The 14025-nt window shown below is 36.9% G+C and overlaps 1 protein-coding gene across 1 annotated transcript; it reads left to right on the forward strand.

The window, feature by feature from the left end:
* Positions 1-115: 115 nt before the first annotated feature.
* nfkb2 (nuclear factor of kappa light polypeptide gene enhancer in B-cells 2 (p49/p100)) lies at positions 116-13988 on the forward strand. Its single transcript, XM_084093549.1, has 24 exons — positions 116-324; positions 830-893; positions 4236-4275; positions 4714-4792; positions 4916-4956; positions 5175-5273; positions 5353-5504; positions 5686-5798; positions 5952-6110; positions 7078-7182; positions 7271-7359; positions 7470-7608; positions 8411-8545; positions 8666-8836; positions 8938-9079; positions 9361-9475; positions 9599-9806; positions 9920-10089; positions 10657-10759; positions 11106-11326; positions 11437-11518; positions 11606-11769; positions 12976-13087; positions 13187-13988. Exons 2-24 carry the CDS (start codon positions 877-879, stop codon positions 13261-13263), a joined length of 2733 nt encoding a protein of 910 aa, XP_083949675.1. The 5' UTR covers positions 116-324; positions 830-876; the 3' UTR covers positions 13264-13988.
* Positions 13989-14025: the final 37 nt, after the last annotated feature.

Genomic DNA, 14025 nt, shown 5'->3' on the forward strand with positions numbered 1-14025 from the left:
TGATATACGAGCGGAAGTTTTGGAGAACATGCAAATCATGTTCCGTCTAAGAACCAATCAAAACACTCCTAGAACGCCACGTGATTGCGGAAAGCCCCGACTCGGGGAATTCCGCAATCACGAATGCTACAGGCCAGTAGCATTCGACTCATGCAAGCGTACGTTCATGGAGTGTTCACTAAATACTAAATAATTGGATGGATGGTCCATTTTGTTTATGTTTTTTTTTTTCTCAGTCGTTTGCTAAGATTTTAGGAGTGATTTAATTAAATTGACGTCGAATAGAAACTACACGAGAATTGGCAAACATCACAGTTATACAAGGTAAGTTAAGTCTGATATGTGCTGAAGTACATACTGTACACATTATGTATAACGAAATTATCATTATTAATGAACAGTTTTGTAACAAGGCACGTAGGTCTTTAAATAGTAGATAATAATAGTCTGCTTTCTTATTTGGAAATAATGACTCGGTTGCTTATAGTGCATAGAGACATCTATTTTAAGTTTGTTTTGAAAACATTAACGTTACGTTACATTCCAGAGATGGTGTACAGTTCATATGGCGTGCAGTCTGTGCAAATTGCTAATTAGTTAGAAAACCGTAAAATGTTTACAAAAATTTAAACAGTGTTCAGTTATCGATAGTGTGTACAAGTTTTGTCTCGGGTGTTTTGCTGCTGCTCGCTCGAGTCTGCGGGAAATTCCCATCAAAATTCAGATGTACTTTTTGGATCTGACTTAGCCTAAAGCAGTTACACGTGCAGGGGAATCACATCCCCATCACACAATGTGTGTAAGCGCTTATCATTTCCATCATTTTCAGTCTGTCAGGAGTTCAGTGTCGGTTCGGATGACCCTGCAGAAAACAGAATGGCTGGAGCACTAAGGTACGGTACAGATTTATTCCAGTATTGCTGTCTCTCCTGTGCAGCGTTTTATTGTGCATCATAGGCACATGCAGCTTAAAGATGCCCAGAAATGTTGACTGACAGCTCATTGGTTATGCTTAAAATGTTCACGAATGTAAATGTACTCCTAAAGTTTTGGACATGATTACATAGAGCATGTAGACTGGTAAGTAGTCAGATTTGCATATGGAAACAAAAACTTGTAATATGTACATAAGTAGAGGATTTACAAACACTGGTTCATTTGCCTTTCAACTTCATGCATATGGAAGAGCTGAAACAGTTAAAAACAGGTTTATTGTGATTTTTCTAGTCAAGTCACCATTATTTCCATGGCAATACATTTATATTCTACATTTAAAAAAAGTAGTCTTGCGTTCTGAGCAAGTAGGTTTTTGTCTTTAAAGAACATTCAATTAAATTCTTTAAAGGTTTAGTTTACCCAAAAATAAAAATACTTCATTACAAAATGACAAAAATGTCATTACTTACCCTCATGTTGTTCCAAACCCGCAAGACCTTCGTTCATCTTCGGAAAATAAATTAAGAGGTTTCTGAACCAGCCATAGGCAGCAATTCATTGCAACTTTCAAGGCCCAGAAAGGTAACTTAGTAGTAAACAGTGCAGCGATTCCAGGTTCTACATCAGAACGCCGGATCATTATTGGCTGACGCTGTTCACGTGAGCACCACGGCACTTGCGTGTGATGCTGACACAGGAGCTAGCCAATAATGAGTCTGCGTTTTGGCGTAGAACCTGGAATACTGTTTACATTATGTGAATAGCACATGGAAGAGAAAATATTGTTGAATTAAAGTCGTTATTTTTATATAATTCTTTTGTGCACAAAAAGTATTCTCGTCGCTTCATAACCTTAATCATAATCATAACCATAATCTACCCGAGGCAAACTTTCGTTTAAAAGCATAATTAGAATGGAAACGCCACTTTTAAGTTTGACCGTATTTTCGTTTGGTCAAATTGCCTTTTGAATGGGAGTGCCTGGGGCACTTCTATGATAGCATCAAAAATCGCTATTTTTAAAACACTAAGAAGGATCGACACAACATGAAACTTTACTCGAAGTATCACCAGGGGCTCTACACATGAACTCGAGTATTGAGAACATTGTTTGTGTACACAGAGTTTACTAAAAAGAAAGATTTTTAACTCACTGTAGCTGTGTCCTCCGGCATTTTGTCAGTCAAAAATAGTCGATCTCCGAATGCAACGTAACAGGGAGGAGAGTAAAGATCCTAAAGCTTAGTTCCATATAAATTCACGGAAAATTTGTTGTTTTGTCGTTAGTGAAAATCAATATTGACCTTGTATTTGAAAAAGGATCCTCATATAAGAAACAATACTAAAATTCAGAGTCAGTTCATTCGCATTCGGAGATCGACTATTTTTGAGTAGTCGATCTTCATAATTTTTCTAATTATGCTTTTAAACGAAAGTTTGCCTCGGGTAGATTAACAAAAAGACCCTAGGTTGCATTTTGGCGAGAGTTACGCTTTAAGGTTGAACTACTGTAGTCACTTGGACTGTTTTAATGATGTCTTTACTATCTTTCTGGGCCTTGAAAGTTGCAGTGACGTTGTTGCCTGTGACTTGTTCAGAAACCTCTCGGATTTCATCAAAAATATCTTAATTTCTTTAATTAAAGAACATTGTGATGCTTAGCTGCTTGCTTTTAACCTTTTTTATTAACAGATACTAAGTTGTCAATAAAATTAAATAATCGACCAAAAATGAATTCTGTGATTCCAAAAGTTTCAAAAGCTGTGAATGACTGTGTATGATATCAACAACAGCTGATAGATTAACATATGATGTCATTTTACATGTTTTACGTTTTGGTTTTGTTGTTAGCATTGGACTTAAGTTGGATTCTGTTAATGTAACTCTTAAATAATTTACATTCATTTTGCCCCTTCAGACGTTTACTGAGGCCTCTTGGCGGGCTTGGTTGACATCCACTGTTTTAGATTGACGACTTTTGCCTTGCTTAATGAATCTTCTTGTCTATATTTGACGTTTTTAAGATTAGGGGTTGTTTGGCTGAAGTGAAGATGCTATCATTTCACAGAAGAAGGACAGGATGCGGTTGTGATCCAGAAAAGTTTTACTCTCTTTTCAGTGACGTCAGGATTTGCATTCACTCAGAATGAGCCCTGACACCTCAGATAGAAAACTCATAGTTTACTCTACTAGTTGTCCCATTGGTTTTGGGAAGAATATGTGGTGGTACTACACAGCAATCTTAGTACACCTCATCCTGAGCAGAAGAAGACGCTTCCTCATTCCTGTCAGTGGCAGTTTAAGTAATCACTTGTGCAATCCTGTCATCCAGTGTAGCTAGTAATATTAACACTGGAAATGATTTGGAACATAATTTCTTTATAAATTATTTATTTAAATAAATGTATCATTTAGAGATCATCATCATCATAATTTCCTGTTTGGTTAACAGTGGAAGTGTTTGTGGGTTTAAAGATTTGTGGCTGCAAGGGCAGGCCAACAGATGGGGGGCAATCCCCATCTTTTAGGGCTTTTCTCATGCTAGCTGCATTGACGACACTGTAGAGATATCTGACTAATCCAGTTACACAGATTGTTTTAGTCAGAAATATGTTTATTTTTTGTAAATTACACGTACATGGAATTTTTTGTTCATTTTTTCACAGAATTGACTCTAAATATGAATAAAAAAGGAATCATTATTGGAATTTTGTTTCAAAAGTACCCCAGAGGAAGAGAGAAGGGAATTTGAAAAAGCCTTTGGAAAGTTGAGGAAATTTAGATATGAGAAGTCTTGATATCAGGGTGTGAATATGTGTGTACCTGCATTTCTCGGGATTTGACATCAGCGGCAGCAGTGAGCTGGTATTCTGGGGGCTTTCCTCTGTTTTTTTTTTTCACTGCCTTGCTTCCTGGAAGTAACGCAAGCAAGTGAGCCAGACAGAAGGAGGGAGGCGTATTAAAAAAAGAAAAAAAATCCAGTGCACACACATCCTTGTTGTTACACCGAAAGTGAAACGGACTTTGCGTGAGTCTTTTGTCTAAAGCGTCTTTCTCTACGTTTTGTTTATCAGGTAGGGTAAAAGTGTGCGCAGCCTTGTGTGAAGGTCAGAACACTGCTGTGGGGAAAAACTGGGGGAATGAAATGCATCTGTAGGGGTTTGCAGCTCAGTTGATGTTTTGATTCAACATGCTAACTGTATTAGAGCACCTCACCTCATGGGTATTTTTTAGTTCTGGGTTTGTGTCTTTGCGAGACGGTCTCAGTAAGAGTTTTCTCTGTTTCTTCTACATTACAGGATGGATGATACGCAGTATCAAATGAAGTTTGACAATGAGGTGAGCCACATATTGTCAAAATTGCTGCTGTAGTCTGCTACCTTGCTACAGATTTTTGGTTTAGAGTTGTGATCTATATAAATTTTCATTTGGGGTGCACAAAATGCGTACCCAACGAGATTTTTCAAATAAATGCTAATTTTTCTTATTTAGATTATCATCAACGTTATCAAACCCTAACTTAAAGCTAATCTTTAAAAACATTAATAAATTAATAACACTGTTAAATGTAATATATAACAAATCTAAAAATGTATTATCCATAATGTTGTGATGCCTAAATTCTATTTTTTTAATCTATTTAGACTGAATGGTATAAATTTGAATATCAGGTCACATTTTCAGTTATAATAAAATAAAACTAATTATGCTTTGTGCTAAAGGTTTGAGTTTATGTAAAAATACTAACACATGCACGTTTGTACATGGCATCTTCAGTCTTTACAGTTCATGGTGGACCTTCCATATCTGCATGAACCTTTTGAGGTGAAGCCTGAACCCTTTGTGACAGAAACAGGTAAGTTAATTCTGCCAATTGTCTTGCTTTATGAATGTATTTTATGATGTGTTTTTGTTGTGTGGTGTTCTTTTGATTTAAATGAAAAGAAGGCTAATTTATTGTATTTGATATTTATTTCAGTTCATGGGCCTTATCTACAGATAATTGAGGAGCCAAAGCAGGTACGTTCACTTAGGTCTTCATCTTCATCTTCCACTCTGTTTTTCCAATGTTATAAATTATAAAATGGTGTATTGTAGCCATTTAGTGAACATGTGTGATGTATTACAAAGAATGTACAGACTATGTGGGATAATTCCAGAAAGCATGCGCTGGAATTCCCCAAAAACAGGGTTTTATCAGTGAGTAAGGTCTGGTGTTATGTAAAAATGTGTTACAGAGAGGATTCAGATTTCGTTATGAATGTGAGGGCCCATCCCACGGTGGTCTGCCAGGTGCCTCCAGTGAGAGGAACAGAAGGACGTATCCCACAGTCAAGGTGGGCTTTGTAACATGGATATGTATCTACAATGTATTTAAATAAGCAGTACATTCATAAATGCATTCTCCCACACCAGGTGTCAAACTACGTGGGTCATGCTCGCGTGGAGGTTCAGCTAGTGACGCACACAGACCCCCCTCGCGTTCATGCGCACAGTCTTGTGGGTCGCCAATGTAACGACAACGGTATATGCTCCATTGATGTCGGGCCTAATGATCTCACAGCTCAGTGAGTGAACACGATTACTGTTCATCATGCTCATATGATCTCTTTCCTTGTTATTATGACTAGAATAAATTGCGTAAGGCATTGTATGCATACAGTATCATCATGTGACGCTTGTGGCTTTTGATTGTTGTTTATGTGCAGTTGTGCAATCTTTATTCATTATTACATCCTCTATGTCTAGATTCAGTAATTTAGGCATCCTCCATGTTACTAAGAGAGGAGTGATTGAAGTATTAACGAAAAGGCTGAGAGAAGAGAAGAGAAGGACGAAAGAGCCTGGATATAAATTTAGTGGTAAGACTGTGATTTAATTATTCAACTATACTTGTATAGTATACTTGTAAATAATATCAACTTGATGTTGACTGACTGCTTATTGAATTCTCTGTTTACTGTTTGCATCCTCATTTGACATGATGTTTTTTTCTCTCTATATCACTCATTCAGATGCAGAGGAACAGGCTATTATGCAAGAAGCCAAAGAGTTGGGCAAAAACATGGACCTAAACATTGTAAGATTAAAGTTCACTGCTTACCTGCAGGACAGCAATGGGAGTTTCACAAGAGCCTTGAAGCCTGCTGTTTCAAATCCTATCTATGATAGCAGTAAGTCCTGCCATAAAACATAAGAGAATAAATGAAATTCAATTAACAAAAGACATCTGCCACACTCTGACCTCAAAGTTGCCACACAAAAAAAAAACACAAAGAAAAATATATAGGCACTATGAGTTTAAAGAAAAAGAAACTGATACTTTAATCATACGTAGTTTAAGAGACTGCAGATTTTGTTGATTTTATTTCTTCAATTTTATATTTATTTATATTTATTTCAAAATGATTATGTCATTGTAGAATTACATTTCTTTTCATGTTCTTTCAATGTCTTTTCATTTGTTCACTTTTTTGGTATGTATTTTTTGACAGTGGTATATAAATATTAATAGTATTATAATCTACATTGCTCTGAGAATATTGTGTTAAGTCTGTAATTAGTTATTGACCATTTCAATTTACGTTATCGTTCAAAAGTTGGGGTCTGAACAATAATAAAAACAATTCACCAAGGATGCATAACATCGATAAAAAGTGACACTTAAGGCATTACAAAAGATTTCTATTCCACTTATATTATTTTTCTTTTTGACTATATTTATCAGAGAACAAAATGAATCACGGTTTTCACAAAAATATTAAGCAGCACAACTTGTTTTCAACATTGACAATAATAAGAAATGGGTTTTTTTTTTACAAATCAGCATATTAGAATTATTTCTGAAGAATCATGTGACACTGAAGACTGGAGTAATGAATCAGCTTTGCCATCACAGGAATAAATAACATAACATATTAAATATAAAACGGTTATTTTAAATTGTATTAATATTTCACAATATTACTGCTTTCACTGTAGTTTACTGTATTCAAATAAATGCAGCCTTGATGAGAAGAAGAGACTTCTTTTTAAAACATTAAAAATCTTACCAACCCCAAGCTTTTGAACAGGAGTGTAAATTAGGGAAAAAAGGATTGGTAATCATACTACAGCTAAAGTGTGCTGCTCTTTACCCAGAATCACCAAATGCTTCAAATTTGAAGATCTCCCGAATGGATAAAACCTCTGGATCAGTGCTGGGAGGAGAAGAGGTCTTTCTGCTCTGTGATAAAGTTCAAAAAGGTTATTATGATTTTCTGATTTCAAAAAGGATTTACAATCATTCACAAACCTTTTAGATCAAATGATGTTTATACTCTTTTGTTTCCAGATGATATTGACATTCGTTTTTATGAGGAGGAAGATGATGCCGGATGGGAGGCATTTGGAGACTTCTCCCCCACTGACGTCCACAAACAGGTGTGTGATAAATTTGACATAAAAACGTTGTAATTTCCTGGATTTTACCATTGGATGTGGTTTAGCCTTTTACAACAAACCTTCACTGACACCGTTTTTAATCCCATCAGTATGCGATCGTGTTTAAGACACCACCGTACCGCTGCACAGATATCACGCGCCCTGTCACCGTGTTCCTGCAGCTCAAGAGGAAGAAGGGAGGCGACTGCAGCGAACCCAAGCAGTTCACATATATACCACACAATCAAGGTTAGTAGTGCTGTGCAAAACATCGGTGCCCCTATTGTGCTATTTTAAAGGTTCCCTCTCCTTTCTGAGAGCCTACTCTGCTCTGATTGGTCAGAAGGCCCAGTCTGTTTTGACTAGTCTAATGCTTACAGTGTGTGTCAGAAACCAAACTCTTCCATTCCTCAGCTACAACTAAAGTGGTTGAGGGTCAGTCAAAGTAGACCTTGTTTGCAGGCAGCCAATGAAGACCATAGGCTGGAATTATGCAAGATTGTTACGTAGGTATGTAACATGAAGTGAGACTAGAATTGCTGATGACTCGCTTCGGCTGTTCAGAATCGATTCTTTCTTGAGGAGACAATAACTTTGTGGTGCACTTTGATCTTTAAAACTTACTATATATATGCTATATTACGTACTGCATGAAAGGTAATATTCTAAAAAGCATAATAGGGGCACTTTAAGACTATCAAATTTTTAGCACCAATAGATTGCAAGAAACTGTCCTAACATACACATATATGGGGACAGTTTATATCAAATTCATTATCTTTATTGTTCAACTAAAAAGTTTGTTGTCTAGGTTTTTAAAAGAAGTCTTTTATGCTCACCTGCTAATATTTGTGAAATATTGTTTAAAAAAAAAGAAAAGTTTTCTGTAAAACTGTAATTTTATAGTTTCTTCATTCAAATTATTATTAGTTTCTTTCACTAAAATTTTTTTACCACAGTTTTTTGAACGGTAGTTTAGATCAATTAAACATCCTCTTCACCATTTCTCTTTCTCATATTTGCTAACATGTTGGCTCCTGTTCCCTCCTAGACAAAGAAGAGGTTCAGAGGAAGAGGATGAAGGCACTTCCTCAGCCCTACGATCACTGGCGGGGAGGACCTCAAGGAGGAGCAGGGGCCTTTGGAGGTCCTGGATCTGGAACAGGAGGAGGAGGAATGGGAGGAGGTGAAACATTTTAAATCCCTAAACTCTGAGGCTACACATGTACATTGTTAATTCAGTTATTCTGGTGGTGTGTCAACAGAAGTCTTCATATATGTATCTTCGTGTCAATTATGTCCTTAGGATTTCCATTTAATCATCCGATGGATGGTTCAGGGTTTTTCGGTGGTGGTGGATTTGCTGGAGGGCCACAGATGTCAGGCTCCACCCCACAGTCTGATGGATCTCAGAATCAGCCAACTAACAAACAAACTCAGTCTGGTTCTCCAGTGCATCAGCAGCTCATTCAGATTGGTGAGCATAGTTATCTTTCAGGTATCATTAAACTCAAGGCAATGAGATTTTAGGAGTGTATTCATTCAGTGATGCATGTTTCCTTCCTGTATCGTTTCCAGCCGCAGCTTTGCAGAATCGCGCCACTTTGACAGCCAAGTGCACTGCTCGTGCTTTGTTACAGTACTGCAGTACAGGGGATGTGCGCCCCCTGCTGGTTCTGCAGAGACATCTGTGTGGAGTGCAAGATGAGAACGGAGACACGTATGTCTTTTTCACATCTCTGCCTTTCAGCTTGTATCCGGTCTATTGTATTAATGTCTTAATGCATGTCAAGTATACTTCAGGTTATGTGTCTGCTACCTTTAAACCTTTCTATTATAGTCAGTGTATCTGCTTAATGAAAAAATGAAAGTGAAATTGTTAGTGTAGTAACATTATTATTTTGAAATGCATTAAAACGATACATTGAATGAAGAGGGGGATTAAGTGCAACACATACATGATTAGAGTTTGTATTAATCTGTGTCGTATTTTTCCCATAGGCCTTTGCACTTGGCCATTATCCATCAGCAACCTGCTGTGGTGCAACAGCTTATTCAGGCCCTGAACAACACCCCACAACAGAAGTTCATCAACAAACTCAACCACCTCAGTCAGGTAATTTAGCATCTATATGCTGTGAAAATGCTCTTTTTATTATTATTTATTTTTCATTTTATTTTATCTTGTCATTTTTGTTTTATGTGACATGCTAACGTTCATCTTTCTTACCTTCTCCAGTCTCCATTGCATCTGGCTGTGATCACAAAGCAGCCCAAGTTAGTGGAGATGCTGATGAGAACAGGGGCAGACCCGAGCCTGCTGGACCGAGAGGGCCGGACAGCGCTTCACTTGGCCGCCCACACCGGCGATGAGGCCGTACTACGAGTGGTCCTGGGCCTGCTGGGAGAGCGCTATGTCCATTTAATAAACTCTGCTGACTTCTCAGGTGAGCGTTACACATGCCATTGTCTCTCAGTCTTCATTTAATGGTGCTGAAGGTTGCATGTGGAATATTATAGCACATACTGATATTTTTTTTTCACCTTTCCCGCTCCTCAGGTCAATATCCTGTCCATCTCGCTGTAAAGAAAGACGGAGAGCACTGTCTTCGATTGTTAGTGGAGACAGGAGCAAAGATTAACATGCCAGAGCAGAAAAGTGGCTGTACAGCTCTACATCTGGCAGTGAGGGATAACCTGTTAAAACTGGCCTGTAATCTTATTACTGAGGTAAAGGATTTATGGAGCACTAGATGTTTAGACGCAGTTTTGGTTAGTTTTAGTAAACGCTACTTTTGTTAGCATTAGGGGTTCACCAAGTAGGACATTTGAAGCTGATTATTACAGTATTAAATGATTTTTCTCTGTTTTAATTTATAATATAATATATTTTTAAATTTGTTTAAAAATGTCATTTATTCCTGTGATGGGAAAGCTGAATTTTCTGCAGCCATTATTTCAGTCTTCAGTGTCACATGATCCTTCTGAAATCATTCTAATATGTCAATCAAGAAACATTTCTTATTATTATCAATGTTGAAAACAGTTGTGCTGCTTAATATTTAAGTGGGAAAACTCATGCATTTCTACAGTGTTTCATGTTGAATAGATAGTTCAGAAGAACAGCATTTACTTGACTTTATATAATATATAAATTATATCTTAATGCATTATTTCAGCATCACACAAACCAGAGATACTGGAACCGTTTCACCCTATTCAGCACACTTCAGCATAGAGCCATCACAAATGTTTTGTCTTTAAAAGTGACAGTTTTATGTTTCTCATTTGTTACAGCTAAAGGCTGATGTGAATGTGTGTACCTACGGGGGCAACAGTCCTCTTCACTTTGCTGCCAGTCAAGGCTCCCCACCTCTCTGCTCCATGCTGATAGCTGCAGGTATCTGAGAAAACTCCTTTCTTACTAATTTAATACAGATATCAGGTGCTTCAAAACCTCTGAAGGGCAAAACCACAATGACTAGTCATTGAGAACATGCTCATGTAGTTTTGTTATTAGAGCAAAGATGAACTTTTACTATATAGGATGTGATTTAGGTAAGGTCCACATTTCCTGATGTGTGACATTCATAGGAATCACTCATAATTAATGACATATGAACTGAATAACCAATTGAAATCAAGATCATCATATTCAGAGCCAATGACTAGGGAATAAGTCAAGTTTTGGTTCAGTGATATGAAAGCATTGTTTGATGTATCATCTCCCTTGTCTTCTGTTTTAGGAGCTGATAAACGTATGGAGAACGATGAGCCTCTTTTCCTGAGCTTATCTTCCTCTGATGAAGATGACGAGAGTGAGAAGAATGATGCCAATAAGCAGCTTCCAGACGACATGGTTCAGCAAGTTCAATTCATGTCGATATCATCCACGAGGGGAGCATTTAACCCACGCAAGAGACCTGCTGCGGGACACACACCATTTGACCTGGCTAAATGTCAAAAGGTTTGAGTTTTTGTATCCATCATAATTGCATACAGTGTGTGAGCATTTGGAGGTGGACGAATAAATTCATGTAATAGATTTAACCTTTGAAACACCATTGTCTTCAACAGGTTAGAGATCTATTAGATGGAAGGAAAGGCCCCAAGTCCAGTTCACTCGCCCCCAAGAGGACCAAAATAAGCACTGACGAAGGTAATGAGACTTTATGTGCTTAATGTTCTCAAAAACTCTTACTTAACTTCTAGCATGTGTGACTGATCAGTATTCCTCTTCCTGCAGTGAACCAGGGTTTAGACAGCGAGGTGCTCATGAAACTGTGTGGTATTCTTATTGAAGACCATGTGCCCTGGAAAGAGCTGGCGGAAAAATTGGGCATGCTCACACTCACTCACCTGTTCCAGGAGAGCGCCTCGCCCTGCCAGAAGCTTCTCGAGAACTACCAGGTAAGAGACTGTCATTGTTCTCTTGGTTTGGCAAGTTATACTTTACACTGTTAAATAGACGTCGGTTATGTTTGGAACCACATACTAGCATACCGATGACTTTTTCTGCATATAATGCACATTTTCTGTGAGGACTTTTGTATTTGCAAAAATGTGTAATTTACAGTCTTGCACCTTGTCATATGTCAATGCATTGCACTTGACTTGTCCTTCCATTTAAAGTGTAACTAATAAACTGAAAGTAATATCAGATTTTTAAAAACATCTTTGTTAACTCATTATTTAACTGCAAAATGTTTTAATAATAATAATAAAAAATAGTTAAAAGTTATTAGAATGGAACACTAATTACATAGGAATGTGGAGCAAATAAATGAATACTAAATAAATATCCTAAAATGTTTGTTTTTTAGTAGTATTTATTAAATAAATTTAATATTGAAATGTATTAAACATGCATATTAATCTCATTTTCTAAAAACTTGTAATTTAATATTTAAGAAATGTATTAAATATGCAGAATGCTAATACTTTCTAAAAACATGTAATTTGATGTGTCCATGTCATATGACAACAATGTAGCATACTAGTATTGGAAGCATTTATCTTTGCTTGTTTGTTGCTTGCAATTTTCTCAAACTGCTTTTTAATTTGATTAAATAATTGATATAAAATGTTTACTGCTAAATAAGGGTACGTTTACACGACAATTATGTACTAAAAACGGATTTTTCGCGTACAGACAACAGCATTGTCAAAACAATCCCGTTCCGCGAAAACTATTAAAATTGCTGTATTACACATGCCAGGCCAGTAGTTAGCAATGTCACTTTGTAAAGAAACACTACACACCTATAGACTGAACATGAAATACCCATCCACATGATGTCACCCTTTTCACAAATTTGCATTTGAAACCCATTTTCAAAAGTTTGCGTTTTCAGGTCGCCAGAACGCCGTTGTCATATAAATGAAAAGCCAAAACGCATAAAAAGTTTTCTGTTAAATTGCTCAATAAATTTACTAAAATGTATTTGTGAATGTATTTGCTCCCCATTCTTCATGTAATTGGTATACGTTTCTGAAGCCTTTCAAAAACATTTTCTTGTAGATTGTATGTGTTTTGACTAGATGCATTTGTAATTGGATTTGTGTTGGCATCACATACCGTATGAGTAGTTCATAAGTGTGTTTATGTGTGTTCAGTTGAGTGGTGGTCCTGTGGACGGCCTGGTGGAGGCGCTGCAGTCTCTGGGTGTGAGCAAAGGAGTGAGACTTCTGACAGCCAGCCAACCCAGAGAGGACAAGCAGAGCTCAGGTATGTTTCACACTGATAGAGAAACAGGGTCACCTCTGAGACTAACACACAACCTTTGGTCAGTGAATTGTGAATACAACACACTTTTCCTTCTTCCAGATTGTAAAGAGGACAGTGGCTTTGGGAGTCAGTCCATTGGAGAAGAGATGGAAAATCCTGCAGTGGGCAATCACTGATTATCAGGATCTATTCATTGAGGACAACTTTGCACTTTATTTGACTTTTTTCAGGTGCAAACTGGTGGACTGTTCATCATCTCAATAAAGTGGAAATACAGCACATCACGAGGAGGATTGAAAAGAATCGTTTTGAGGTCAAAAGCCCTCACTGTTATTACATAAGAGTAAGACAACATGACAAATCAGTTGATCCTCTGTTGAAACTCCGAGGTTTGGAGTGAAGCTGTAGTCTTAGTGCAGTGCTTGTAACTAAACAACAAATCTCCAACTGAGACCTAATGGAATTTGCCATTTCCCCAGCACGAATGTAACCTTGGAATATGTTTGCGGAATGTTCTATGGATGTTTTTAGTAAGCTCACTTTTGATATATATGCAACCTTAGAAAATTAGGCATTTTCTCGATACATTTTTTATTTATGTGTATTTTTGGTTGCAGTTTGTTCAGAGGTAAGCAGATATGTTTGTGTTTTAATAAAGTTATTATTTCATAATTCTGTGTCTTTATAATGTAAGAGTCCTAAATGCTGACTGAATAGGAAAGAAACATATACATAAATACATGCAGTAATAGTAAAAATCAAATCAGCATATTAGAATGATTTCTGAAGGATCATGTGACACTGAAGATGAGTAATGATGCTGAAAATTCAGCTTTGCCATCACAGGAATTCATTGTATTTTAAATTATATTAAAATAAAGTTACAATTGTAATATTTCAATATATTACTGTTTTCTGTATTTTTGTACAAATGAATG

This window comes from Abramis brama, assembly GCF_963993115.1.
Source record: "Abramis brama genome assembly, chromosome: 19".
Classification (NCBI taxonomy): Eukaryota; Metazoa; Chordata; class Actinopteri; order Cypriniformes; family Leuciscidae; genus Abramis; species Abramis brama.